This window comes from Caretta caretta, chromosome 13 (assembly GCF_965140235.1).
Source record: "Caretta caretta isolate rCarCar2 chromosome 13, rCarCar1.hap1, whole genome shotgun sequence".
Taxonomy (NCBI): Eukaryota; Metazoa; Chordata; order Testudines; family Cheloniidae; genus Caretta; species Caretta caretta.
This window is the reverse complement of record NC_134218.1, coordinates 39,320,917-39,344,725: the sequence shown is the minus strand read 5'-3', so window position 1 is coordinate 39,344,725 and position 23,809 is coordinate 39,320,917. Positions and strand designations below refer to the sequence as shown.

The following is a 23,809-nucleotide window of genomic DNA, read 5'->3' as shown; positions in this document are numbered from 1 at the left end:
TTACTTCAAAGACACTATCCTTCACCCAAGGAATACCTGCTGTCAAGAGGCTGACAGTAGCCTGCCAGGGGTCTATAAAAATTCTTGGGCCCTGATCCTTTCATCTCAGATCTGCTTAAGCTTCGTCAGGGGAAGTTTGAGTCATAAGACAGAGGCCTCCAGTTCTATTCTGGATCACCCTGATATTGGCCATGGACATTGGACTATAACCTGATAAACTGATTCTAGAAGGGACTCGTTGCAACTCTGAAGCTAACCATCTCTGCTATGAAACTGACCTAAGAACTCTATTCCTACCTGTACTTTTTAACCAGAAGTCTCTCTCTCTCTCTCTCTCTCTCTCTCTTTTCTTTTTTAATAAATTATAGTTTAGTTAATAAGAATTGGCTGTAAGCATCTATTTGGGTAAGATCTGAAATATTCATTGACCTGATGGGCAATGTCTCCGATCCCTTGGGATTGGCAGAACTTTTATATGATTAACAACTTTTTCCGTAATCCTCATCATATTTGACTTGGCTGTCTGGGTGGGAGCTCAAGGCTGGGTTGCTTTAAGGGAACTGTATTTCTGGATTCTGGGTAATCAGAAAGGCATTGTAGAAGCTGTTTTGTTGTTAGTTTGGTGAATCTATCAGAATAACCACCAGTTTGGGGGATTGTCTGCCCTATTCTTTGCAATATGCCCTACTTGGGCCATCTCAGCATGGCCCACCAGGGACCCCGGTCACTCTCCATGGAGGTACTTATACATATCAATGAAGCCATCTCTTGAATGTCTCTTTCATAAGCTCAACCGATTCGGCTCCTCCCATCTCTCACTGGAAGGTATTTTCTCCAGCCCTCTAATCATTTTTCTAGTTCTCTTTTGCACTCTCTCCGATTTTTCAAACTTCTTTTTGAATATGTTGACATAACAATGGCGGTACTGCATCGGACCAGTCATCCATCTACCCCAGTAGCCTGTCTTCCAACAGTGGCTGATACCAGATGCATCAGATGTGATGGCCAGAATGAGGCAATTATCGAGTGATTAATCCACTTTCATACAGTCCCAGCATCTGACCGTAAGAGGCTTAGGGACACCAAGAACATAGGGGTGCATCACTGACCATCTTGGCTAATAGCCACTGGTGGACCTATTCTCCATGAATTTATCTAATTCTTTGCTGAACCCAGTTATGCTTTTGGACTTCACAACATCCACAGGTTGACTCTGTGTTGTGTGAAGAAGTACTTCCTTGTGTTTGCTTAAAACCTGTGGCCATTTAATTTCATTGAGTGACCCCTGGCTCTTGTGTTATGTGAAGGAGGAAATAACACATCCTGATTCACTTTCTCATCCCCCGCCATGATTGTATAGACCTCTCTCAAATCCCCCCTAGCTGTCTCCTTAGATGAACAGTGCCAGCCTTTTTAATCTCTCCTCATGGAAGCTGTTCCATAGCCCTGTTGCTCTTCTCTGTACCTTTTCCATTTCTATTATATCTCTTTTGCGATGGGGCGACCAGAACTCCATGCAGTATTCAAGCTGTGGGCATACCGTGGATTTATACAGAGGCAATATGGTACTTACTGTCTTATTATCTGTCCCTTTCCTAATGGAGCCTAACATTCTGTTAGCGCTTCTGACCATTCCTGCACATTGACCCCAGAACTGCATGCTGTATTCCAGTGTCGGTCTCCCCAGTGCCGTACTCAGAAGTGAAATCACTTCCCCTGATCACCACCCACCTGTTCACACATCCAGGGACAATGGGGACAGAGCTGGTGGGGGGAATGAAGGCTCCTAACTCAGTCTCACCCTGCCGCCTAGCTCCCTGCAGACATAACACCAGGTTCCTGGAGGCTCTGCCTCCACCTTATGTGGTCAGGTGAGGAAGCATCTGCTAGGGGTTCTGACACCAGAGTGGCTAGGGCTACATTGCTGGACAGGTGCAATGGTTAAGACACAAGTCTTGGAGATGGGGGATCAGGGCTCTATTCCCACCTCTCCCACTGACCTGCAGTGTGACCAGAGACAAGCCACTTGGGCTGGGGTCTTTAAAGGACTCTTAGGCAATTAGTTGCCACTGAAATAAACTCATAATTCCAGGGGGAGATTGGTGTCTCACCCCTTCGAGCATCCCAGATATAATCCTTTTGTGCCAAAATACCCCCTCCCAGCCTCTCTGTGATGAGACTGTGAGCACCTTGCATTAAGGATGTTTGCTCTGTGTGTTCATGCAGCACCCATCACAATGGGGCCCGAACCTTGGTCAGGACATCTAGGAGCTGCAATATCATGAACAATAGCAAGTCACTGCCGAGGGATGGGCAGCCAGACTCATGACACTGCATGAGGATGGAGGGATGCATAGGGGATATTGCATAATTTCGGACGGATGGATGGATGTTGTAGACGCAAAGGTAGACAGATGACACTGCAGATGTTGGACGGATGGACAGGGATTGCAAAAGGGAGAACAGACAAAGTCAAATATTGCCAAGGGAAAGATGGATAAACAGACATAGTGCAGAGAGAGAGACTGCACGTGGGCAGGAAAATGGACAGCTAGTAAAGAGGGAAAAACAGACAAAGGTATGGCAGAGGATAGGATGGATGGATAGATCCTGCAGAAGGAAGCTTTGATGAATAGATCTAGATAATGCATAAAATAATGCATAAGGAGACTGGATGGATAGTAAGAGATACTTCAGAAAGAAGGGTGGTGAATGGATAGAGATGATGTAGGAGGGAGGCTGGGCTGGTGGATAAGACATCGAGATGGCCCCTGCTAGAAGAAGACATCCCATTGAACACAAACTCTGGCATGCTGCATTTTTATTTGGGCATATTCCACACACAGCCCACGCTCTGTACACCAGAGCTCCCACAGCTTTACACACAAGCTAAGAGGAATCCCAGACCCCACGAGGTTCCCTGGCCATCTCAGATATGCCGTGAGGAGCCCACGCGGCTTTGCTCCTCAGTAGCAGGTGACGTCGGTATCGGACAAGATCACAGATATTGACGGCGGTGGGTTTACCGGAGGCTTTGTCCACGCTCCGCTGGACGAAGGTCATGGGCAGACCCTCGTGCCCCACCACGCAGGCGTACGTGTCCCCCCGTCCCCATTCAGATGCCAAGACATTGAGCTTGCTGTAGATGAAGTAGCGCTCCTCCTTCCCGGCCTCCCGGACGGGGCCGATGTTGGTGTAGGCTTCCTGGGGCACGGGTCGGTCCTGCTGGGTCCATGTCACCAAGATGTCTCTGGGCCGGAAGCCGGAGGCCAGGCAGGTGATGGTGGCCGATTCCCGGAGAGCCAGCTCCTCAGCGTGAGGAGGGAAGATGTAGACAGAAGGGTTACGGGGAGAGACCGCTGCAACAAGGAAACACCAAAGGGTTAATGGTGGGGGATGAGAACCAGGAGTCCTGGCTGCCATCCCCCACGCAACCCCCCTGCTATAACCCACTGGACCCCACCCCTCACTCTGCTCCCAGAGCTGGAAAAAGAAACCAGGAGTCCGGACGCTCCGTCCCCTTCTGTCTCATAGATTTGCACATTTCATCCCACCCACAAATGTGTAATGCCTAGTCTCACTGACCTGACGCCAGATCAGAGCTAGCACCCCTGGAGACGAAAGGACCTGGGTCCCATTCCCCACACCCTGAGCCAGCCAGCTTGGAGCTAGCAGCCCCTACGGGGGAAAGGAGGGTTCTTACCATGACTCTTGTGGATGCTCTTGACAATGGCCGACGGGATGTCTTGGTGCTTCACTGTGCAGGTGAACTCCTCCCCCGCCTGCCACTCCTCCACGCACACCCGCAGGATGATGGTTGCACTGTAGGTGCCATTTTCCTGCAGCACCGGCTCCCTGGAGACCATGGCCAATGAGCCACCGCTACCCCAGTTCCAGGAGACCTCCAGGCTTCCGCGGGTCTCCATGCTACTCACCAAACAACTGATGGTGGCGTTCTGCCCTATGTAGAGATCCTCCAGGGAAGGGGGAAGGAGAAAGACCTCCAGAGGATGTTGATTACAGTTTCCGTCACCTGGTTGGGGGCAGGAGGCAGCGTTGAGGCCTGAGATGGGTGAATACTCAAGAGGCACCAGCTGATAACTAAGTGCCTCTGTCTCAGGGGTGCAAAGCCCAGAGGCTGTTTTGGGAAGGGGCCGAGGGTCATTGGGGTGGGAAATAGGGCACTGGGTTCCCTGATGGAAGGGGAAGGACCCTCATCTCATGTGGTGTCGGGAACGACGGCTGAGGTTTTCCAACACACCCAGGGATTGGGATTCCTGGGTCCAATTATTATTATTTGGGTCTCTGGGTCCCATGAGCAGATCTGAAGGTCTCTGGCTCCGATGGGAGAAAGCCCCATTGTGGAAAACATGGCAGGGGACAGACCTGCCATGTTTGCTCAACTCAGGGTCCTTCCAGCCTGAAATTCATGAGCTCAATGAAGATGACAGAGATGGCAGCTGGGACACAGAGAGGAGAAATGACCTGCCCATGGTAATTCCTGACTCCTTTCCCCCATGCTGTAATCACTAGACACTACTCCCCTCCCAGAGCTGGGGATAGAACCCAGGAGTCCTGGCTCTCAGCCCCCTGCTGGAAGTACTAGATCCCACATCCAGAGCTCAGGATACAACTTGCATCCCCGAAACCCCTCCCCACTACACAGGCACAAGGTGCTGTTTATATTTTACCGCAGTGATATTCTGGCTGCTGGTCTCCCAAGGTCCCTCAGGGGTTGAGACCACAACTCTCACTGCAAGCCGATGTGGGAGTTGAGAGCGTGAATCCCTTTGGAAACCCCAGCACTGAAGCCTGAACTGGTGCTAGCTCCCTCACTCGCCCCTGGGGGTAATGGGGCCTTGACCATATTGGGATGAACAACCCTCTCATCGCCCTTTGGAAGCTTCAACTCACAATTCCCTGCCTTCACCTTGACCTTCAAGGTTTCATTCAGCGTCATGTGCCACACCAGGCAGAAATACTGGGGCCCTGCTTCTCCTTCCCCCTTGGGCCTGGGGACTCTCAAGATCCTCTGAGCGGAGTAGGCCTGGCCAGATCTGACGATGGGGCCACTGCTGTACTGGGAGGCAGGAACTATGGAGCCGTTGTGCTCCCAGCGGAAACTGATGTCTGCTGGGAAGAATCCAGTGACGTCGCAGAGGAACGTGTGGGAATCTCTCTTCCTTGGAGTTTCCTCTGGGTCCGGGCAGGAGACACTGGCTGAGACAGTAGGCTCATGGGCAGGGTAGGCTGGAAGGGACAGAGATGTGATATGAAGCTAATTTCTCTCCCGGAGATGGACTATGTCTCCACTGAGTCCCTCAGTCGAACATGTGAGGGGTGACCAACCTTGGCCATATTTATTATGGTATTTGCTGTTTTTCCTTAAATCCACAGCTCATGCGATGGCCAGGGAATCTCAGCTTTCATTTAATCAAAAAAGGAAGGGTCTGTCCCCACTGACTGCAAAGAAAAGTTTGAAAACATGATCCCCACCCACTCCCTTTAGCTTCCCGGCTCACCAACCAGAAAGCAAATGAAAGCAACCCAACATTTATTAAAATCTCTAGATTTCTTTGCACCCATTTCACAACTCTGTGGTTTGAAAAATTGAAAAGGGCTCAAAGAAGAGCCTCAATGATGATTCAACAGATGTAAATGAGAGATTTAAGGAGTTATATTAGTTCAGTTCAGGGCAAACTGAAGAAGTGACTTGATTAGTGTGTGAATACCTTCCCAGAGAGAAACTGTCGGGTACTAAAAAGTTCTTTAATCTAGCAGAAAAGGCAGAACAGGAACCAATGGCCGGAAAGTGAAACCAGTCACATTCAAATTCGTTGTAAGGCAACAATATTGGAAGAAAACCATCAGAACAAACTATCAAGGGAAGTGGTGAATTCTCCATCCCTTGAGGGGTTCCAATCAAAACGGGATGTGTCTCTAGATGAAGCTTTAGTCAAAGACATGTTACTGGACTTGATAAAGGGGTAAATAGGTGAAATACTCTGGCCAGGGAAACATGAGGTCTGACTAGATGACCGAATGATCCCTTCTGGCCTCAGACTCAATGAATCTAACTTTTATGGATCCTCCTCTATTTCCTCACCACCCTAATGGATTCTAGTGAATTGCAAGGGCTTCATTTTCCATGGCCAAAGCTGGTCTGAAAACATTCACCATTACTATTATTGTGGTGGGGTCTACTGGCTCAAACCGAGACTGCAACCCCCTCCCGCTAGGTGATGTACGGACGTGAAAGAGAGCTCCGTTCCAGAAACAGACACTGGCTGAAAGAAACCAAGGAGCCTTATCCCCACTTTACAGGCTCAGGCACAGAGCAAGAGTAAAGTGATTTTGGCTGAGTTTGCAAAGGGAGTCAGGACTTAAACACAGACATACTCACTCGTGTCCATGAGTGGCATATCCTGGGTGACTTCTCCAAAACAAGGAAGTTTCACTTTGCAAGTGAAGTTGGTCCTGCTCTTCCATTGCTCCAAGGTTATTTTGTGGGTGCTGGTGATGCTCTGAGTCCCATTGGCTTGTTCCGGGGCTCCTGTCTCCACCTCAGAGCTGGCTTTCCCATCCACTTCCCAAGCCACCTGAACATCTACCAAGATATAGCCCAGCACCAAGCACATCACACGGGCTGTCTCCCCAATCAGGTCATCGTAGGACGGCTCGGTGACAAAGACGGATGGAGCCACTGAGTTACCGAGACAGGCTGAGGAAATACAAAGGACTCATCTCAATAGGGAAAGAAGAGCAGAAGACTCCATGAATTCCCTGGGCCATGAAGGATACTACAGTGATGGGTGTTACAGAAGATTCGAGAGATACTGTCATTCCCCTAATTTTGTGATCCCTCAATTTCATGGGATGTTAGAAGGAAGGAAGAGAGAAACTATTGAAAAAAAAGCCTCTTTCTAGCTATCTAACAATCCCTTTCTGCCTCTCCATCTACACTTTCCTGTGCAACATCTATGGCTCCATCTATTTATTAATAATTATTCACATATATACATCCCCTTTCTCACTCCATCCATCCATCATACCTATCTTTCTATCCAACCATCATATCCATCTTTCCTTCCAGTCATTCATCCTTCTAGCCACAGGATCTATCTCTCTATCCATCCAACCACCATATCTATCACTGCATCCATCCATCCCTCTCCCCACCCACTCCCAGAATCCATCTCACTATTGTATTTCTATGTCACCCATCACCCTGGGATCTGGGCACAGTCCCACCTACCCTTAGGTAAGGCTGGTTTTTGAGTAACCCTTCATCCCACCCCGCCATGCATGGCCATAGCCCCTCACCCAAGCACTTGCTGGTGTTGTGCATGAAGTGCTCCGTTCCCCTCGCTGGGTGGGTCACTTTACAGGTGTAGACGTCCTCCTTCTCCCAGCTCTCCTTGGTGACGTTCACTCGGCTCTGGCCCATGTAGGAGCCGTCTGTGCCCTTCCAAATGGACAAGTCCGTGGTGGGAAGGTTCCCCTTCTCGCCATTCACCAGCCATTCCACTTTGGCTGCACCGGGGCTGAATCTCAGGAGGAGGCAAACCACCTCCAGCTGCTTCTCCAAGGTGTTGCGCTCACAGGAGGGGCCTAGGAGGCGAACCTCAGGATGAATGAGAGCCTCACATACTGGGAGCAAAGAGAGAAAATGGATACCAGGTCAGAGGCATGAATCAATTGCATTTGTACAGCTCTGAGGACAATGTGCTCAAGTCCTGAATGACAACTGAGAGAGGAAAGTTTTACCTTTCCCTCCTTCCTTCCCTCTGCACCATTTCATCGATCTATCACTCTGCCTAGGTCATTGCTCCAGCCATCCCTCCTTGTATCCATCCATACTTCTGTATCTCCATCTCTCCACCCACCTAGCCCACTCTCCATACCATCCATCCCTCTCTCTTTCACTCCCTACATCTTTCCCTCTTCACTCTCCATCCATACATCCATCCCTTTTCTTCTCTATCCTCCCTTCCATGGACTCTGTCATTCTGTTGCCCCACTCCCTCTGACACTTTATTGCACACTTCTGCCTCAGTCTTTTCTTCATTCTCTGGCATCCCAATGTAGCTCACCATTCGTGATCTCCACATCTATCTTTTTATGGGAGGGAGTGTGCTCCACACTGCACTGGTAGGTGTTGTTCACCAGGTCCCAGGCAGGGACGGTGAGCTGGCTGATGAGGGTGAAGGCCCTGCCACTGCTCTGTGCCGCGGCTGGGAAGGTCTTGATCCCATTGGTCACTGTGCCAGAATTCCACTTGATGTCCACGGGCTCCGGGAAATAGCCAGTCACGAGGCAGGCTACAGTCACCTCACAAGTGGAGCTCCCAGCAATGTCGTCACAACAGGGGAACAAAGGGAACACAGAGGGGGGTTGTGGGAGCTCTGTCAGAGAGAAAGGCAAGTCAGGACGTTAAGAACTGAGAATCCTAAACCCAAAGAATGGTGGGACTCCAACCTCATAGGGGGCTCTACAGAGCCAGGAGCCCTGGCTGTCAGCCTGCTCCCCTCTCTATTCCACCAGACCCCACTCCTTCCCAGAGTCCTAGAGAGAACCCAGGAGCCCTGGCTCCCAACCCCCATACACACACAAACCCACTAGATCACTCACTCCTTGAAGAGCTTGTGATGCATACAGAGAGATGTGCTGCAAGGAAACATTTGAATAGCTATTATCTCACTATCCTTCCCTTTCCAGGATCAGTCTATCCCCAGACCTACGAGAGGAGTGGGGTCTTGTGGCTTAGAATGGCGGGGCTGGGAGCCAGAACTCCTGGGTTCTATCCCCAGCTCCAGGACAGCAGTAAAGTCTGTTTTTTCACACACACGCCCCCCATGGCAGGTTCTCTAAAAGACACCCCACACACACACACCAGAGACTTCAATCTTTTCTGCGCTCTGCAGGCTTCATGACTGAATCTCTGGTGAAAACCAACAAACAACCAATATGGGCCAAAAAGGGGAAGTTGAGACAAGTGAAAGTTGTTTTTTCACAACAGCACTCGCCCCATCCAATCCAATTTCACACCTTCTCACCAGCTTCAACACTAAAAGCTCCTGAGTGGGCGTCACTGGTAGATAACAACCTATAATTATCTTTGATGACCATTGTGGGGGAAGAAGAGGGGATGTCCGACAGGCAAAGAAACCTCAGATGAACAATCCAAATGACACAGACCACAGTGGGACACATGGACAGAACCCCCGGTCTCCAGGGCCGGGCTGCAACCCACCATGGCTGATAATTTGGTGAGTAAATTAGAGGAAAGCGGCTGCTATTGGGGTGAGTACAGGGGGTGTTTTAACCCTATCAGAGTGAGCACCTTTAGGGAAGAAAACTTTGAAGAGAGGGGAGCAGGACTCCTGGGTTCTCTCCCCAACTCTGGGAGGGCAGTGGGGTCTGGTGGTTAGAACGGGAGTGGTGTGGGGGGAGGGATAGCTCAGTGGTTTGAGCATTGGCCTGCTAAACCCAGGGTTCAGAGTTCAATCCTTGAGGGGGCCATTTAGGGATGGGGCAAAAATTGGGGATTGGTCCTGCTTTGAGCAGGGGGTTGGACTAGATGACCTCTGAGGTCCCTTCCAACCCTGATATTCTATGATTCTATGACTCTATGGTGCTGGAAGCCAGGACTCCTGGGTTCTATCCCCAGCTCTGGGAGGGGAGCTGAGACAAGTGGGTAGAGCAGTGGGGGCTGGAAGCCAGGACTCCTGGGTTCTCTCCTCAGCTCTGGGAGGGCTGTGGGGTCTAGTGACTTAGAGCGTGGGGACTGGGAGCCAGGACTGTTGTGCTCTGTTCTCACCTATGAAGGGCAGTGGGGTACATCCCCCTGTGTGGACCCAAAACCAGGGCAGGGTGCAGAACATGGCTCCCCTGCAGAGCCTGGATATGCTGGGGAGGTCGGGATGGGTAACACAGGCAGCGCTGTGCCCCCCGCCCCCCACAGAGACAGGGGAACAGAGGTGCTTATCTCACACTCCACCTATAAGCTGGGATAACAGCTTTGAAAGGGGTCCAGAGCTGGGCTAGCAGGGGCTGCACATCAGGAGTGAGGGGCACCGGCAGGGCTGTGGGGGAGCCCAGGGCTGTGCTGGCAGGGGCTGTGGGTCGGGAGTGAGGGGAACCAGCAGAGCTGTAGAGGGAGCCCAGAGCTGGGCTAGCCGGGGCTGCAGGTCAGGAGTGAGGGGCACCGGCAGGGCTCAGGGGGGCAGGGCTGGGCTAGCAGGGGCTGCAGGTTGGGAGTGAGGGGCACCAGAAGAATTGGGGGGAGGCCAGGGCTGCAATAGCAGGCGGCTGTGGGATGGGAGTGAGGGGCACAGGCAGGGCTGGGGGGAGCCCAGGGCTGGGCTAGCAGGGGCTGCAGGTCAGCAGTGAGGGGCACTGGCAGAGTTGTGGGGGGCAGGGCTGGGCTAGCAGGAGGCTGGGGGTCAGGACTCAGGGACATAAGCAGACATGGGGTGCTCAGGGTTGGGGGGCTGAAACTAGAGGTTTGGGGGAACAGCTGAATTGTTTCTAAGGGGCTTTTGTTGTCTCCTCTCTTTAGCCCAGTCGCAAATATCTGCAACCAAAAACTTTCTAAACTGAGGCATAAATTTCCCTTTAGCATGTCCCTTGTCAGAGGTAAAACCCTAAACTCACCGAGTGTGGGAACATGTCTCTCTGAGCCGTCCCAGCCTCCCTCCACCAGCTCTGTGCTCATGCTCCATGCTGAGGGCCGAGCGTGGGGAGTTCCCAGCACAGCTAGATGTCAGCTTGGCTGCCTGGGGCTGGACGTAACTGGCAGCCCCTGTTCAGGCAACAGCTCAGAGTTCAGGCTCCTAATTTGGCCTTTCAGTTGAGTTGGCTCCGTTTTTGCGGCGCATTCAGCTGGTGACGCGTCGGGCTTCCTTTCCAGGGGGGATGAGCTCTGAGGTCTCCGGCTAAAGCCCACTGGAGATGCAGACCCCGGTAACTGCTCCCCAATGCACCTCAAGTTTGGGCTTCTAGAAAGTGAGGCCACTGAAATTCTTGGGAGATTTCTCCTGTAGAGTTTAGGAAAGTGTCCAGCAAAATCTTCGTCCAAATTGGTTAGAATATGAGTGTTTCTTGAGTGGGAATCTGGCTAGAAAGGTTGTGCGCGAGGGGACGTGAAAACCAGTCGACTACTGAGTTTGGGGGAAGGAAGGATTTTTACTCTAACCCCAGAACTCTGACCCTAAACCAAACCTTAAACCCAACTACTTAGACACCCAACTCTGTCCTAACTCCCTAACCAGGACCCTAACCCCAGTGGACAGAGGCACCAACTCCTTAACCCCAACACCCTAATCCTCGCCCTTTCCCTATAGTCCTATCCTCATCCTGAACCCCGGCTCTCTAGCCCCTACTCCCTAACTCTGACCCTCAACTCTGACCCTCTCGTCAAACCCAACCCCTAACCCTAACGTCCCAACCTTATCCCCCCAACCCTGACTTTAGATCGCTTAGGCTGCAATGGTCCTGGGATCAGTAGAGTCCTCATTCTTATTTCTCTGTAAAGCTCCCGGTGCAATGGGTCCCTGATCCTAGATTGGGTTTTCTAGACTGCTGTGATACAAGTACTAACGACTAATTATACCCCTAACCATAACCCCAGCTCTAACCCTAACCTCCCCACCTTGACCCTCTAAGCACCAGAGTTTTGATATCTCCAGTCTAGTATCAAGCATCCCAAAACAAGAACTATCAGAACTTGCAAATTAGTCCCTTGGGTTAGGAACCAAGAGTTTCACTAACTCCCTCTGAGAAATGGCATCAGACCCGGTAGGAATCTGATGGTTGAATGACTACAAAATTGGCTAGAAATCCAATCATAACACAACAAATATTGAACTTGAGAGTGGAAAGGTATTTGACCCAAACCATTAAACCATCACCCTTAATTCTATCACAGTAACCTCTAGCCCTTAACCCCAGCACCTAACCCTAACCCTTAATCCTCCTCCCCTATGTATAATGATAACCCGAACTCTAACCCAAAGGGCCTATATGTCCTGGGTTGACTTGAACAGCCCCAGTCTTTCTTGTAATGTCCTGGGAACTCATTGGGGATATCTAACAATGTGCGTTTGAGCCATAGAAATGCTTACGAGCCAGTAGGGGCCAAAGATGTTACTGCCTAGGAACCTAATGAGAATATAACATTTACCCAAGCTAAAATCACTAGTACAACAGGGTCTGTGCAACACAAGTTAAATTGGGGACCCTGCTCCTGGTCACTTTGTGACTCAACCTCAAAGACGGGGGGTTCCAATCTCAGGCACCCACTTACACACAGACATTAACAAGAACTTGCAGTTGTCAACAGTCACACCACAAGCTGTCTGCTGTGCTGAATGGAGAGAGTGGGGCTCCGTTAGGGGACGCTCTCCCCCGGCATTGAGTGCTGGGCCCAGTGCCACGCTAGGGCCCCCGTGCTGCATGGAGCGGGGTAGGGGCTGCGTCTCATGGCCTCGCTCTCTCTCCCTTTGCAGCTAGCCCCACGGCCCCGTCTGTCTTCCCCCTGACCTCCTGCACCGGCGACGACACCCCCCAGGTCACCTTCGGCTGCCTGGCCAAAGGATACTTCCCCGAGCCGGTCACCGTGACGTGGAGCCCAAGCGTCGCCCCCTCGGACGTGAAGACCTATCCCTCCCTGCTGCAACCTTCCAGCGGCCTCTACGCGCTCAGCAGCCAGGTCACCGTCCCGGCCAGCAGCTGGGAGTCTAACACCTATAGCTGCAACGTACAACACCAGCCCACCAGCTCCAGCATCTCCAAGGAAATCCCAAGTAGGGACGATGCGACGCAGCCCGGGGGGGAAGGGCAGGGGTTGGGGGTCTCTCAGCTCCCTGATCTGGTGACTGGTGCAGGGAGAGAGGATGGGAGCCTGCCGGTGCTGTGAGCCGAGGGAGTCACCACTGTGGGAGGAGAGATGGAGAGAGAGAGACACCACAGAGAGATGGGAGTGAATGGGGACAGGTAGATAGTGTTGGGTATGGAAAGAGAGAGACCACGCACCAAAGGGTGGAGGGACAAAAAGAGAGACCATGCAAAGAGAAGCGATGGGTGCTGCAATGCAGGGAAAGGGGCAGAGGGCTCAGTAGGGAGCCCAGTGCTGCAGGGAGTCGGGGGCTCAGTAAGGGGCGCCATGCTGTGGACAACAGGGTGCTGGGGCTCAGTAGGGGGCACTGTGCTGCAGGGAGTGAGGGCGGCCCAGGAGGGGTCTGTACAACAACTAACCCCTGCCACCCTTCTCCCAGAGCCCATCCCCATTGAACCCGAGGTGCACGTCCTCCACTCCTCCTGCAACAGCAAGCCAGGTGCCATCCAGCTGGTGTGCTTCATCTCCGGCTTCTACCCCAAGCCTTTGACGGTGGAATGGCTGGTGGACGGCAAGCCCGGGCAACTTTCTGGTGACACCGACTCTGCCAAGAAGGACGCTGATGGCCCCACCTTCAGGACCCGCAGCAATGCCAGTGTCTCCCAGGACGAGTGGCTGGAGGGCAAGACGTACACCTGCCAGGTGTACCACCCGGGCACTGGGAGCAAAAAGCAGGACCACGCCCACAAGTGCAGAGGTGACACTGAGCGGGGCCAGGCTGCCTAGGAAGGGGAGGGGGCACCAGGCTGGGCTCGAGGCAGGAGAGGAGTGGTGGGGGGAGACTGGGATGGGCTTTTTAGGAGACAGGGCATGAGAGGAGACCAGGATGGGCTTGGGCAGGGGAGACCCAGCGTAGTGGCTGACCCAGGCTCTCCCATCCCCAGAAGAAACAACATCTTCCAGCAACATCCAAGTCTTCCTGGTGCCCCCATCCCCCACCGCCCTGTACGTGACCCAGAGACCCATGCTCACCTGCCTGGTGGTCAACCTGCCGAGCGACTCCGGCCTCCGGGTGGTCTGGTCCCGGGAGAAGCCAGAGTCCATTAGCCCTGATATCCTGACCCTCAATGAGCACTTCAACGGCACCTTCACCGCCTCCAGCTCCAAGTCCATCTTCACCCACGACTGGGAGGATGGAGAGACCTTTACCTGCAAAGTGGAGCACTCAGAGCTACCCTCGCCCCTCATCAAATCCATCTCCAAGAAGCCAGGTAAGAGGAGCTCAGGGTCCCTAAGGGGAAAGACTCCCCTATCCCCACCCCCAGCAGGGGGGGATGCTCCTTAAGAGGAAGCCCCAACCCCCAAAAACCTGGGATCCTGCCCCTGAGTCCCTTTCCATCCCCAAATCCACACCCTCAAATTGTGCTCCAGAGATACCAGCTCCCAGTCCCTAGCCCCTCCATCCTGAAGGAGAGAGGGGATGTTCCTAACATCCTACACACACACACACACACCATCCTTATCCCCATGTGCCCCAGATGAGTAATGTGCTTGGCTCATCTGTGTCCTCCATCCCCATCCACCGAAGGAAAGCACTCCACCCCGGGTGTCTACCTCCTGCGCCCCCACAACGAGGAGCTAAGGAGCAAAGGAGACTCCGTCAGCCTCACCTGCCTGGTGCGGGGCTTCTTCCCCGAGGACATCTCGGTGCAGTGGATGAAGAACCATGAAGGTGAAAAGGAGACTGACAACATCACCACTCCGCCCATGAAGGACAAAGATGGCGACTCGAACTTCTTCGTCTACAGCAAACTGAAAGTCACCAAGGCCAGCTGGAACAGCGGGGACACCTACACCTGCATGGTCATCCACGAAGCCCTGCAGATGAAGTTCACCCAACGCAGCATCAGCAAAGTCTCTGGTAAATGAAGACGTCTCCTCCCAGCCCCACTGGTAGCATTGTCCAGTACAGCTTCCTGTAAATAATCTGTGTGCCCTCAGTGATGACAAGTGAATAAACGGAACTAGTCTGAGCTCACCCCCAGGTCTCCTTGTTGTGGTGTCACTGGGTGAAAACTGCAGGTCACCCAAGGTGGACGAGGTCCCAAGTTGCAGGCTGGGAGAAACCGAGATGCTATAAGGCTGGGGGTGCTAATACCCAGATCCAGTATGGGTGGATACATATACACCATGGATGGATACATAGATACATGGGTAGATTCCATGAAAGGAAAGGTGAGTAGATGCCATGGAAGGAAGGATAGGTAGATATGTGGGTCCATGCCATGTAAGGAAGGATGAATGCATGCATGAGTACAGACACAGCATGGAAACAGTGATGGAGAGGGGGGTAGATGCACGGTTACACATATACACATGGACATACTGCGGAGGAACAGACATATTCAAGCCAATCTCAGTTGGAAGGCCAGGTGTTCAAAGAGATGATTAGACGGATACATACTTCAGGGGGCAGGAGATATCACCAAGAGATATCACAAGGAGGAGGAGAGAAATAGAAAGATCATTATTTGGATTAAATTAACTCCTATACCCCCAACTGAGACCAGGACCCTGTTGGGATGGGCACGGCACAGACAGTAGGAGACAGTCCTTCTCACAACCTAAATACAGAAAGAGGAGGAGGAGAAACAGAGGTACCAAGAGTGGAAGGGACCTGCCCAAAATCACCGAGCATGTCAATGACAGAGCTAGAAACAGAATCCAGGTGTCCTGAATGGCCCACCCAGTGTGCCTGCAACTAGACTGCACTGCACTCAGGGAATGATGGTTGGATGGCTCAAAGAGGGTGGATGCCAATGGATAAACAGATGCCGAGGGATAGAAAAAGTGTATGGGGATCCGCAGATGGGTGGACGGATGGATAGAGGGGTGCGTGTGGGGGTATAGATGGATGGATGGTGAATGTTGGATGGGTACACTTTCTGAAGGATTGATGGATGGATAAATAGATGGACTGTCATAGATGGACAGGAGGAGATGGGGATGAATGGATGTATAAATGAATGTCAATGGATTGGTAGTTACATATGGCACTGGACTGGTACCGATGGGGATGGGCAGGTGGATGGATGAATGGGTTGTTACCCATAGTGAATGAGTGATAGATGGAGATGAAAGGATGGGTAAATATGATAATGGCTGACTACATATATTTGGGAAAGGATGGATGGCAATGAATGGATTAGTGTCAATGGGTACCAATGGTGATGGAGGGATAGGGGTGGATGAATACTGAAAGGGATAGATAGATAAATGCATGGGGTTGCAGGGATGGATGGTGAGGGATGAATCATAGAATCATAGAATATCAGGGTTGGAAGGGACCCCAGAAGGTCATCTAGTCCAACCCCCTGCTCGAAGCAGGACCAAATCCCAGTTAAATCATCCCAGCCAGGGCTTTGTCAAGCCTGACCTTAAAAACCTCTAAGGAAGGAGATTCTACCACCTCCCTAGGTAACGCATTCCAGTGTTTCACCACCCTCTTAGTGAAAAAGTTTTTCCTAATATCCAATCTAAACCTCCCCCACTGCAACTTGAGACCATTACTCCTCGTTCTGTCATCTGCTACCATTGAGAACAGTCTAGAGCCATCCTCTTTGGAACCCCCTTTCAGGTAGTTGAAAGCAGCTATCAAATCCCCCCTCATTCTTCTCTTCTGCAGGCTAAACAATCCCAGCTCCCTCAGCCTCTCCTCATAACTCATGTGTTCCAGTCCCTTAATCATTTTTGTTGCCCTTCGCTGGACTCTCTCCAATTTATCCACATCCTTCTTGAAGTGTGGGGCCCAAAACTGGACACAGTCCTCCAGATGAGGCCTCACCAATGTCGAATAGCAGGGAATGATCACGTCCCTCGATCTGCTCGCTATGCCCCTACTTATACATCCCAAAATGCCATTGGCCTTCTTGGCAACAAGGGCACACTGCTGACTCATATCCAGCTTTTCGTCCACTGTCACCCCTAGGTCCTTTTCCGCAGAACTGCTGCCTAGCCATTCGGTCCCTAGTCTGTAGCTGTGCATTGGGTTCTTCCGTCCTAAGTGCAGGACCCTGCACTTATCCTTATTGAACCTCATCAGATTTCTTTTGGCCCAATCCTCCAATTTGTCTAGGTCTTTCTGTATCCTATCCCTCCCCTCCAGTGTATCTACCACTCCTCCCAGTTTAGTATCATCCGCAAATTTGCTGAGAGTGCAATCCACACCATCCTCCAGATCATTTATGAAGATATTGAACAAAACCGGCCCCAGGACCGACCCTTGGGGTACTCCACTTGATACCGGCTGCCAACTAGATATGGAGCCATTGATCACTACCCGTTGAGCCCGACAATCTAGCCAGCTTTCTACCCACCTTGTAGTGCATTCATCCAGCCCATACTTCCTTAACTTGCTGACAAGAATACTGTGGGAGACCGTGTCAAAAGCTTTGCTAAAGTCAAGAAACAATACATCCACTGCTTTCCCTTCATCCACAGAACCAGTAATCTCATCATAAAAGGCGATTAGATTAGTCAGGCATGACCTTCCCTTGGTGAATCCATGCTGGCTGTTCCTGATCACTTTCCTCTCATGCAAGTGCTTCAGGATTGATTCTTTGAGGACCTGCTCCATGATTTTTCCAGGGACTGAAGTGAGGCTGACTGGCCTGTAGTTCCCAGGATCCTCCTTCTTCCCTTTTTTAAAGATTGGCACTACATTAGCCTTTTTCCAGTCATCCGGGACTTCCCCGGTTCGCCAGGAGTTTTCAAAGATAATGGCCAATGGCTCTGCAATCACAGCCGCCAATTCCTTCAGCACTCTCGGATGCAACTCGTCCGGCCCCATGGACTTGTGCACGTCCAGCTTTTCTAAATAGTCCCTAACCACCTCTATCTCCACAGAGGGCTGGCCATCTCTTCCCCATTTTGTGATGCCCAGAGTAGCATGAGGATGGATGGACAGACAGACAGGACATTGGATGGATGGATGGTTAGGAACAAGAATGGATGGATGGGTACAGATCAGTGTGGGTGGATGGAAGATACAGATGAGGGTGGATGGATGGTGAGGGATGAGCAAGGATGGATGGATGGTACAGATCAGGAGGGATGGGTAGATGATGGTTATGGATGAGGAAGGATGGATGGATGGCTAAGCAATCCCTAGGATCCCACTGAGGAAGGTCCTCTAGGCTAGAACCTGTGCATGCCCAGAGGGGCATTGTGTCAGGGTCAGCATTTACCCCACATCCCATCCCACCCCAGAGAGGAGCAGGGAGAGTTTCCAGACAGAATCAGTGGAGGGAGGGCAATTCAAATTCCCCGACCCCTAAACACACCTCCCCCGCTGGCTAGGAGGCTAAGGGGTCTCCCTCCACCCCCGACCCTCTGTGGAAACTGGGGAGGGGGTGGTAGAACAACAGACAGCAAACACCCCGCACCAGGGATCAGCTCCTGGCACCCAGTGCTCGCAAAGCAGCACCAGCAGTAGGGCTGTTATCTGAAGCAGACACTAAGCAAGGGCTCAGCTAAAGTCTCACGAGCTCCGGTGACATAGGGGGCCCAGGCAGTGGGGTGGGACACAGGAGGCAGACTCCTCTATGGCCCCACACACGAGCCCTGTCTCCTACCTAGCCCCAACAGGGCACCCACACACATACACGCACATGTGTGTGTGTGTGTCGGCCCCAGGGCTGGATGGGCGAGCGCAGGGCTCGAACACACCAGTGCCGAGGACAGAGCTCCACGCATGGTGCTAAAGGGTGCGTAGCCAGCAGCAGCAGTGTGAGGGCTGTTCTCCTGGGGCCGTGCAGTTGCTAGCAGGGAGGGGCACACAAAGTAGGAGACTGCAGTGGTTGCTGAGAGAGAGAGAGAGAGAGAGCTCAATCTGGTACAGATGGACACACATGTAACACAGCATGACCCAGAGACCCTCCCGCCTGGGCGGTGATGTTTGTACACACACAGAGACACACAACACAGAGAGACACAAACATGCACCCAGAAGCAGCCACACAGCCTGGTCTCCCTCCACTCTCAGCCAGCTCTAAGAGGCAGCCGTCTCTGGGACAGGTGTTACAGGAATCCCTCACCCTGTGCTGAGTTGCTTCCCCTCTGGGATGGAACATGGGGGCTGTTTATACACGGACCCCTCACCGAGCACTGAGACATGTCTGACTCTTGGGTGGGGTATGCGGGGGTCAGTTTATATGGGGATATCTCACCCGTCTCTAAGAAGCAGCTTCCAACTCCAACCAAATCCTTGGATCCCCCTTTACGTAGGGAATGAGACCTGCGTCATCCAGAAGCCATGCACACCTGCAGGGAGCATGGCAGTGGACTCAGTATGGAGGGTTCTCCCCCCACAGTCAGAGCTGACCTCAATGCCCCCACTGCTGTGCTAGGGAGCGCCATCCTGCAGGGGGCACCATCTTTCCTCTGAGAGATCCTGAGCCTCCCCACCGTTAAATTACTCTTGGCTCTGTTCCTCAAAGCGACACTGTTCCGCAGCCCCCATGTCAGCTACAGCTTGGCATTTGGACAAGGGGTCCCTATCTAAACAGCCCCTGTGTCCCACACCAAAGGGGGCCACATCTCTGTGCCGGCCGAGAGAGCCCCCTATGAACAGCCACCAGATGCCACCATCCCAGTGCCACCCAAGGGAGCCCTAAATAAACAGCCCCAGAGGCGGCTGTGTTCCATCTGAAGCAACTCCTGAGTGTTAGGTACATTGGGATCAGCGTCATAGAGGAACACACATGAAATCCATCCATCCTGGTCTTTAGGGGGCTCCCCCATCGCTGCTGCATCCCAGCACCTCACACACATTCTGAGGGATCCTGAGCCATCTCGCTTGTGGGAATGGAGGGATGGAGAATGTGTGAAAATGGAGAGAGTGAGTGAAGATGTGTGGAATGGATGGTTGGATGAATGGACAGTTGTGTATAGGGATGGATGGGTGGAGGCGTGTGTGGTCATGGATCGGTGGGTGGAGGGGTGTGTGGGGATGGATGGATGGTTGCACCTAAAGATGGATGGATGGTTGTATCTGGAGATGGATGGGTGGAGGGGAGGGGTGGGTGGGGATGGATGGATGGATGGATGTTTGTTTCTAGAGATGGATGGGTGGCGGGGTGTGTGGTCATGGATGGATGGTCACATCTAGAGATGGACGGTTGGTTGTATCTAGAGATGGATAGGTAGGGGGTGGGTGGGGATGGATGGATGGTTGCATCTAGATATGGATAGGTAGAGGGTGGGTGGGGATGGATGGATGGTTGTATCTAGAGATGGATGGGTGGAGGGGTGAGTGGTCATGAATGGATGGTTGCATCTAAAGATGGATGGATGGTTGTATCTGGAAATGGATGGCTAGAGGGGTGGGTGGGGATGGATGGATGGATGGATGGATGGTTGTTTCTAGAGATGGATGGGTGGCGGGGTGTGTGGTCATGGATGGATGGTTGCATCTAGAGATGGACGGGTGGTTGCATCTAGAGATGGATAGGTAGGGGGTGGGTGGGGATGGATGGATGGTTGTATCTAGAGATGGATGGGGGAGGGGTGTGTGGTCATGGATGGGTCGGGTGAGGGCTGTATGGGAGTGTATGGAGGGATGGATGGATGGTTGTATCTTAACACAGATAGGTGGGCAGGACATCGCTAGGGATGGATGGATGGATGGATGGATGGCAGGGTCGGTCTAGAGATGGATGGGTGGAGGGGTGTGTGGTTTAGGATGGCTGGATATGTCTAGAGAGGGAATGGTGGAGGGATGGAAGGATGAGAAGGGGATAGGCGGGTTGATGTTGGATGCAGAGTCCGAGCTCTCTCTGTCACAGTGGCTGAGTCGGAGTTGATGTCTCTTTCTCTCCCCCAAACAGAGATGATCATGTCGGGTGAGTTTTGCAGCGATGACGGAGATGAAGAGCTTGATGGCCTCTGGTCCAGCCTCTCAGTCTTTATAACCCTCTTCCTCTTGAGCGTCTGCTACAGTGCCACCGTGACCCTGTTCAAGGTGAGAGAGAGAACATAGGAACGAAGGAATGAACGATTTTAGCTCAGTAGAGGGCAGCTTGGAAGGGAAAGAAAGAACAGAAGAAGGAAAGAGAAAGAAGAATAGGTGAATAAGAGAGACTGAGTGAATGAGACGCAGACATAAAAGCAGGAAGGGATGACACAGACAGACAGACCGAGCAGCTCCCCCAGCGCTGACCCCTCTCACCCCTGCTCCCTCTGCCCCCCTGCAGGTGAAGTGGCTGTTCTCCACCGTGGTGCAGCTGAGGCGTGCGAGGGGCCCCGAGTACAAGAACGCTGTCCAGCGCGTGGTGTAGGGGCCGCTGCCCCCGTCCGCCCGGAGACAAGGGGCCGGGACTCCCGGCTCTATTGGTGACACCACCCTGAGTCCCACAGCTGCCCCCCACCACTGCTGTGCCTCTGGGAGACCCCCTGGGGGAAGCGAGGAGCTCATCCCACATGGCCTAATCCGCCCTCAGCCACTGGGGACGCTGCCCCACTGGGAGCTGGGCTGAGACCGGACAACTCGTACCATGCAGGGAACCAGCACCCCTAGAGAGGAAACAACCCGAGTCCCACTTCCCACCCTCCTGAGCCCAACAGCCCCCTGCTCTGGGACTGGATCAGAGCCAGCACCCCCTAGAGCGGAAAGGCCCCATATCCCCTTCCTCACCCCCTGCGCCAGCCAGCCCCCCGCCCTGGGGCAGGACCATAGCCAGAGTTGTGTCTGTCGTGCTGTATGTTGCATATTTAGCTCTTCATTGGGATTTTTGTGTGTGGTGTGTGTGTGGGTGTGACTTTTGTTGTGTGCACTGAGTGACAATAAATAAATAAATAAATATACAAATCAGGCTCCATCTCATTCACAAGCTCCATCCCCGACTTTCAGGGACCCCGGACACCCTCCAGAGGGTCATGTCGTGTCTGTAGGGGGCGCCTCCCGGCATGGAGAATAAAATGAAGGATGCCCGCTGCACTGGCCCCAATGGGAGACGGGGGCCTAGCTACGAACCCAGAGAGCTGGGACTGAGGGGCACTAAGGGGAGATCTCTGGGGCAGGGAATACCACTGATCAGCCAAGAAAGAAAGAAAGAAAGATATGTGCGTGTCTGAGAATGGACGGATGTGTAGAGAGACACCGGGGGGCTGGGACATACAGTGGGTACCGTTCTCCTTGGTTAAATCCCCCAAACCACCCTGAAATGCAGCCACCAATTCTTAACTCCTTTTATTTTCGATCAATCTCACAATTCCCGTGTAAGTTGCAAGTTAAACGATGGATCAAATGAGACTCTTCTCCCTCGCCAGAGTCCACGTTGACCAGCCCTCAGGACACTACAGCCCTGCACACACAGACACACAAGGAAATCCAGTCCCTGCCGTGGGATGGGGGTGGAGGATTGAGGGGCACGGGGCTGAGCTCAAGCTCCAGCGTGGGCTGCCCCACGGGGACGTCCGGGGAAGGACTCTGCCCTCCCTGCTCTGGGTTCTGCGGAGCTCAGACCCTTCAGCGGCCGTTGTCACGCCCTCCGCGCTGCCGTGGAACATGGTGCCTCCCGGTGTCCGGAGAGGGGGCCGGAGCCCGGGAGGGCTGAAGATGGAGGGAGGGAATGAAGAGGACGAAGCAGTGCTGTCCCCTCCTAGGAGCCCGGAGCCGGGCACTCACCGCGCCTGTGGGACACAGAGAGCAGAGGGGTTCAGCCGGTGCCGCTCACGGGCAGCATCCTCGGCTGGGAGAGCAAGGCCAGAAGGGACCCTTGGGACCATCTAGCCTCGCCCAGGCACGCCTGTGTCCTGCCAGGATGTCTGGGTTGAGCTGGAGCTCATCTTCCAGACAGAGACACGAGCCTTGTCAAACCGCCTCAGGGAACGGCCACTGCCCAGCGGGTGCCGCACACCAAGTCCCTGGGGAGCCGCAGCTGCCTCCACCGATTCTCCCTGCTTCTGGTACCAGCCCCATTGCAACGCGGCCCGGCACAGAACCGGCTTCACGGGCACCTCTGGCCCTTTGTGCTTCTGGGCCCGACCACTGATCCTTAGTGATCACAGCTGAGTGCTTATTGATTGACGCTCATTGAGCCTTGCTCTTGGAACATTTCCTCTTGCTTCTTAATTAGGGATCATTCATTTTTGGTCATTGATCATTAATTCCTCATTATTGACAAGTGATTCTTATCAATTGATAATTATTAGCAGCTTATTGATGCTTGATCCTCGATTCTTTAACATTAATTACTGATCTGTGAGTGTTGATTATTGATAATTAATTGCAGATTAATGGCTATTCAGCATTAAGTACAGATCACTAGGTACTGACCAGGGATAGCCAATCCGTGATTATTGATTTCTCAGTGATAAATAATTGGAATTGATAATAGACTGTTGATTCTCATGTATTGATCACTGGTGCATTAACCTTGATGGCAGCACATTCATTAGTGATGACGGGTGGTGGATTATTAATAAGTAATCGCTCCTGATTCTCTCTCATTGATCGCTGGTCACTGTCAGGAATCAGGGCTGGCAGCAGAGCCAGTCCCAGGCAACCTGACGTGCGCACCTGGCCTGGAGCCGGCTGCCTGATTGGCTCCCCCCTGATTGCTTGGCGGAGTCAGCAGCCCGGTTCATGAGCCCAGCAGAAGTTAAGCAGCTGCCCAAAGAATTTCCCCAGGGCTGCGATAGCAGCTGTGACTGCTTGTTCCAGCCCTGCACCTGCCTTCTTCCCATCTGGGTCCAGCCCAGCTCCTGCCTTCTTCCCGTCTGGGTCCAGCCATGCGCCTAACCCTGGGCTCCAATTCCTGACTGTGGCTCTCGCCCTTGGCTCTGGCCTCTGACAATCACTGACTATGGGTGGTGATGGTGATGGTGATGGCGGCTGGCTGCATGCTGATGGCGTGGGATCGATTCTTGAGCATGGGTTGTTGCTCTCAGCGGTGATGCGGGACCATGAAG

At 52.7% G+C, this 23,809-nt stretch overlaps 2 gene segments (V, D, J or C); one reads left to right on the top strand and one right to left on the bottom strand.

Moving 5' to 3' along the window:
• Positions 1-21,704, top strand: part of LOC125629518 (immunoglobulin heavy constant gamma 2-like) — an 85,683-nt gene extending 63,979 nt beyond the window's left edge. The window contains 6 exon segments of the C gene segment in view: positions 12,510-12,806; positions 13,278-13,595; positions 13,783-14,109; positions 14,427-14,759; positions 20,725-20,858; positions 21,091-21,704. Coding sequence covers positions 12,510-12,806; positions 13,278-13,595; positions 13,783-14,109; positions 14,427-14,759; positions 20,725-20,858; positions 21,091-21,174 — 1,493 coding nt within the window.
• LOC142068871 (Ig mu chain C region-like) lies at positions 2,856-10,717 on the bottom strand. The segment is given in 7 exon segments: positions 2,856-3,359; positions 3,704-4,033; positions 4,915-5,250; positions 6,404-6,721; positions 7,324-7,650; positions 8,094-8,405; positions 10,657-10,717. Coding segments are annotated over 7 exon segments (2,154 nt in total).
• Positions 21,705-23,809: the final 2,105 nt, after the last annotated feature.